General features: G+C 38.8%; 1 protein-coding gene across 1 annotated transcript; it reads right to left on the reverse strand.

Moving 5' to 3' along the window:
* Positions 1-5,775: 5,775 nt before the first annotated feature.
* Positions 5,776-6,253, reverse strand: METBIDRAFT_96188 (uncharacterized protein). The gene has a single exon (XM_018859424.1). The coding sequence runs from the start codon at positions 6,219-6,221 to the stop codon at positions 5,844-5,846; it is 378 nt and encodes a 125-aa protein (XP_018713484.1). The 5' UTR covers positions 6,222-6,253; the 3' UTR covers positions 5,776-5,843.

The following is a 6,253-nucleotide window of genomic DNA, read 5'->3' on the forward strand; positions in this document are numbered from 1 at the left end:
TACTTGGCTGTCATCTATGGACACACAGGCTCACATGAACAGCTATCAGGAGGGTAATGAGGAGCAGGAAGATGATAAATAATCCTAGAGCCATAAAGACCACGTGTCAATCTGAAATGTCTAGAAACATATCTCGGGCCAATTTGGAGTCGAATCACCAATCTTCTGAAGTGAGTGACCTCCAAAGTGCCTGTATCTTCAAGATACTCAAAGGTCGTTGCTTGGGGCATAAAAAATATGTCTAAATCAATTGCATTACTGTTTCCGAAGCCTGCAACTTTTACTTCGACGACGTTAAACAAATTCTGTAATCCAGATACTTGCAATACGGAGGTAGAAGAGCTGAGGTAGACAGTCTGCGTGTTTTCAATTGCGAGTCCACCGTGCCCACATTCTAAATTCAATTTCGAGGTCGGACCCACTGTGATACATCCATTACCCTTAATGTTCGTGTGCGATCTCCAATTTGTGTTGTACAAACAGATTGATCCCTGGTTAGTGACAGCTCTAGAGTTGTCATTTGGGGATTTCCCGTCAATTACAACGTCTGCCATAGTTCCGCCCTCTTTTTGAAAAATTAATCTGCCCTCGTTGAGCCATACGCTTCTTGAACTGATACAGAATTGTGGTCTTTCGAATCGGGTCCTGCACTGACCGAAAAATATATCACCACCGTTCCAAAACATGCTACCAGCCGAGAGAGCATACAGAGAGCTGGCTTCGGGCAAAAAAGATATAAATAAGGAATATCCAAAATTTTGAATGAGATTTGCGTCAACTCTTAAATTAGTAGTCATCTCATCGTTCTTGATCAAAATGCTACCGGAATTCGAGAAGATTCCCAGAACAACTATACTTGGGCTGTTGAAAATCGCGAAGTTTACATCATCAACAACGTGGAGATCTAATAAGTCTATTTTGCCCGGGGTGGCCTCAGTAGTATCTTCGGAAACATTCCGGGCCAAAGCCAAGGTGTTACAAAACATTACTACTGCTGCTGCTAGTTGAATTCTTAGTTTCATACAGATGAATATTTGCAGTAGCATGTCGGCTGTTTAATAGTGGTCAAGTAGGTGTTTGTTTGATTTTTTGCTTGTTTTAGTCACCATAAATTTCTCTCGTATGAATTTTGATAGATTAGGAAGTAAAGACTGAATTTATATCGCGTTATTCTTCGAAGATATTAAATATTGGCCCCTAGATCAATCACCTAAATTTCCGCGACAATAGAATAGAACAATAAACAAGAAAATGTACAGCAAAGAGCAAACACATAAAAAAAGGTAATTTCAGGCAAAATAAAATATAAGTTTTTTTTAGGGACCTCACGGGACATAGGGATTATGTATTACTATTTGATTACTCCTATGTCCCGTGAAGTCCCTAACATGAAGGTCACACCCGGAAGGAGCGAGGGCTGCGAACTGATCAGAAGGAATCTGAAGCGGTAAGGCCAGATACGGCTACCCAGGGGTGTTGAGTGATGAAATAGTAATACATAGCCCCTATGTCCAGTGAAGTCCCTAACATTTTTCCTCAAAAAAACGACTAAACTTTAAATCTTCCACAACCCCCAGGGAATTCTTGGCAGCAAAAGTTCTGCCTAGTCTATTGTACATGGCCGCGAATAAATTTAGGTTGAAGAAGAATAGAAACTCTTCTTTCAGAAAGACGTAATTCATTCTAATTATTGAATGGACAAATCCATGTTCTAAAAGTAGTCATGTCAAACTTTCGAAGATCTCCTATTGAACTTTCATGCACCGGTCCAAATATTTATGATGCGGCAACACCCCTGGAGAACCAATACGAATGAAGTAATGAAATTTATGGTAGCTACATGTCCGATGCTATCGCAACCAGGCTTCTCACGCAATACTGATCTTTCAAAGACGTTCGGGGTCAAGGTGCCATATCATCGAGCTTCCGTAATATGGATCTATATACAATATTTTAAGCACATGTTTCACTTCATCTCTTGCAACTGCTGATGGAAATTTCTCGCTTCTGAAAATCTTGGAAAGCAAAGGATATATAGTCTTTTCAATGTGAAGAAAATATTCAATCTGGCGTATATAAACAGGACGACAACCTCCCTTAGAACGAAATTTAAATCCCAGCCAGTTATGTTGACTCCCAATTTTCCGTCAACTATGACAGTTATTATCGTGAGAAAACAAATGTGACGTGCGCAAGCCCGCAGACGTGGACTAAGAGTTCTTTTAGCAAAATATTGACTTGGAAGAAAATGTCAGAGATCTTGAAGTTTGATGAGGACTGCAAGAAAGTTGACAGGGAGCCTCAAGGTTCTTTGATTAGCAACAAAGAAGAGCTCAACGACAATAGAAAAACATATCAGAAGGAAGAAAAGACCTGTTTATTTTGCAAAAGCCGAATAATACCCGAAGTGTTATTCTAATATCTGGTTCTCTATTATGGAAAAGGAAAACGATGTAGAAAAAGGTAAATCGACGAAAGCTGACGACGCCTGTTTCCTCGCGGTTGAGAAAATTTAAAATACGAGACAAGGTTAGCGGGTATGGGAAACATGCATCGAACACCTTGCGAAAGGTCCTCAGAGTCATCCCCAAAGAATTTTTCAGATAAATGTTTAGTGCTTTTACTCAAAGAGATAAAACTCAGAAAATTTGAATTGTGAATTCATTCGAACTAACAAGATTGGATGTGACATCAGATTTCCCTAAAGAAATAAAGAAATTAGCTTCCCTGTTCGGAATAAAAAGCTTTAGTGAAGTTGAAAGCATCCGTAGTTGTATAGAAGAGCTACTTGGTAAAGCTGTTTAGCTTTACGAGAGACCCACCACGTGAAAACTTTGTCTGTGAACTGAATGATTTACCAACTTAAAAAGCATAGAAAGTTCGTATCTAGCATTTGTCTCCTGTTGCAAATGCGTCATGAATCAATCAAAGGACGCAAAAATTGACGAAAATCAAATCTAAATTTTCAAAGTGGAATAATGTATCTCATCAAAATGGCTTTACACAAGTCACTACTGAAGAAAATGAGACGGGATGCTCAGCCATGCACTTCATGAATCAAACTCCAGAATTTTGCTAGCAAAACTTTAGCAATTGCAAATAATTTGCTTTTGAAAGAAGCAAAAAAGTGTGTGACTCTTTATATGTTTTGAGGTAATACACAAACTAATGGAAGAACTAAAAACAAATTCACGAGGTATTCCGACTTTCGAACCAACGCTATTTGAATAATTTACATAATTGCAAGCAGTCTTGAAGACATTTTTCAAATTAAGTTAAAAGATTTTGATACCGAGGAGTCGATGAAATACATTAAGGGAAAGTGCTTGTGGAAAAATCCCAAATACTGTTCGCCCAGAAGACAAATAGTAAAATGATGAAAGACAGGTAGGGATTTGTCATGGTGTATGAGAGCAATCAATTTTTTTTTTCGAAAAATGTTTCCTCGAATTTGCCTCACAGTCATTTTTTTGCTTTATGATGCCAACCATAGTGTCAAGATGGAATACTCAAAAAAGTTTTGTTCATTTTGTCACGCTGCCTTCCATTCTTTCCGTTATTACAGAGAAGGAGGATGCATAATTACTTACTACAGAGGCGACCCGCTTACCTTGTACCTTTAAATACAAGCGTGGCAAAAGAAATCCAACAAATCTCTGGGAGTTTAGCTAACTATGTGGAGATCGCTCATGGTTCAGATCTCTATTTTTAAAACAAGCAATGAAAAACATCAAGATCATCTTTTCAACTGAAGTGTACCTCCGTAAGCAACACCTTAGATTACTCCAATGAAGACATGTATATCAAGATGTTTTCATGTGTATATTGGGACAGCAAAAAAAAAATGAGGGAAGAAATCAGTGATAAATGCTCATTCAATCAGACACCAGCTGGACACTAGGAAGCTGTAATACAAACCCCACTCAGAGACCTGATTATTTGGTGGCCAGGATTCGAAAGGTGCTCTAGAAGTCAATCTTCCAATTTCAATCAAAGCGGTATTAATGCAGAAGGCCAGTATTCAACTATATCCACCCAAATACCTAGAGTGTATGCAGCAAAATTGCTTTAACCTTTTCCTAGAAGACATACATCCTCCTCCCAAGAAGGCACGGATAAAGTCAATGAGCAGACCAATGATAATCACAATGGCACACCGCTAGAAAATGGTCAAAAATCTCTTACTCAATGTCGACTCCATCTATAAAAAAATCAAACCATGCAACCCGGGGATTCTATCATAGCGTGGAACGTCTAGAATATCAAAAGCTGTCCAAGATTCAGGAAAACAATGACCTGTGAGACAAAACACAGAATGTCATAAGCAAGAAACCCGCGATTAGAGGACGGAGATCCTTGGGTGAAGAAAATAAAAATTTGGTGGCATTATCAGCTCTATAAGCCAGGGGCCACCCACGAAAATCTACTCTTCCAAATCAATAATCAATGATTTACCGTTTTGTTCACTTGCACTGTTTGCATCAGTACTAAACATCCGTATCGAATATAACAAGAACAACTCAAAATCTAGTAATCGACAGCTTTCACATTAAAGGAAACTACAGCTCCGTCCCTTGTGATCAAAATAGCCAAAAAGGACGACATCCTCTTCTTTCAGCAAACCATAGCACGAGAATATGTACTAGCAATTGCACAAGAAGCTGGTGCATCTGAAATGAGGTGTAGTCTTCTCTGTCAGGTGATAGTGACAACCAAGCAAGAATATATTCTAAAAACAAATCTGTTTCAATTTTAGTATCACACGAGTTGTGTTGTTCGAAAATTTCCAAGGATGTTCCTAAATCATACGATTCAAGCTTTCCACGAGACTTTGTTGATACGAATTTCTCTTGTCTTTGGTAGATGAGCTAAGGCAAAGAAAAATTTGTTGGTGGCACGATCTTTAGCATTGTTACACAAACGAATGACCCCAACCCTCAAGTTTTCTATGGAGGAGACGTTAATCAAGCCATATGACTTCCAGATACAGAACAATCAGCAGTCGTTCAGTTGACAATTTGAATTGTGTGATGAAATACATAAATACGGGTACTAATGAATTCAATGAGTCATCATAAAGCAAAAAGAGACAGACGTGTCGGCGCATTGATCGATTATACGCACCCCAGATTTTGTGAGCTTGAGCCTCAAAAGTCGAGGTTTCCAAGCCTCCAATAATCACTTTTCTCGATGTCTTGCCATTAAAAAAAAAATAATAATTTAGGCGCGCCCATACGTACGTTTACACTAAGAAGACCACTACCACCTTTTTTAGCAGAATTGGCATGAGAGGTAAGCACTGGCTTTCTTGCTAGGAAGAAGTGTCTTGGTTTAAATTACATGAATTGGAATATGTCAAAATGACAGGTATTGGAATAGGTTAAAGTAACAGGAAATTTAAGTAGATTACATCCAGGGGTTCCGAGGATACTCGTGGAAGACTGTGCAAATTATGTTGAGGAATTTGGGAACTTAGAGTCTCTCTTGTTTCTCGAGCCAAGTACTACATAAAGACAATTTTTAAATTTTTCGTGGATATGAAAAGGACTTCAGTGCTTCTGTACTCACATTTCTGCTTTGGCCCATATCCAAGACGGAGGTTACCAAAAAGGTGCATATTAAGGCAAAAGAACGACCTAATAAAAACACATAATGCGCCGCTAATTTTCACACCAATTATAGCAGAAAGAATTTTTGGAGAGAAGTAGAAATGAAGTCTTTGATGAGGAAGCAACTAAGAGCCACATAGTTTTAAGACGCAGCTCATGAAGTATGTGTACTAATTTTGGTCTTGTGCTGACAAAGGCAGACATGCACACATTGAAGAAGCCTTAGTAAATCTCCTATGGACACACAGGCTCACATGAACAACTATCAGGAGGGTAATGAGGAGCAGGAAGATGATAAATAATCCTAGAGCCATAAAGACCACGTGTCAATCTGAAATGTCTAGAAACATATCTCGGGCCAATTTGGAGTCGAATCACCAATCTTCTGAAGTGAGTGACCTCCAAAGTGCCTGTATCTTCAAGATACTCGAAGGTCGTTGCTTGGGGCAGAAAACATATGTCCAAATCAATTGCATTACTGTTTCCGAAGCCTGCAACTTTTACTTCGACGACGTTAAACAAATTCTGTAATCCAGATACTTGCAATACAGAGGTAGAAGTGCTGAGGTAGACAGTCTGCGTATTTTCAATCGCAAGTCCACTGTGATACATTACATCGACCAGTTGAAAGAATTGGTTGCTCT

This window comes from Metschnikowia bicuspidata (genome assembly GCF_001664035.1).
Source record: "Metschnikowia bicuspidata var. bicuspidata NRRL YB-4993 chromosome Unknown METBIscaffold_1, whole genome shotgun sequence".
Lineage (NCBI taxonomy): Eukaryota > Fungi > Ascomycota > Pichiomycetes > Serinales > Metschnikowiaceae > Metschnikowia > Metschnikowia bicuspidata.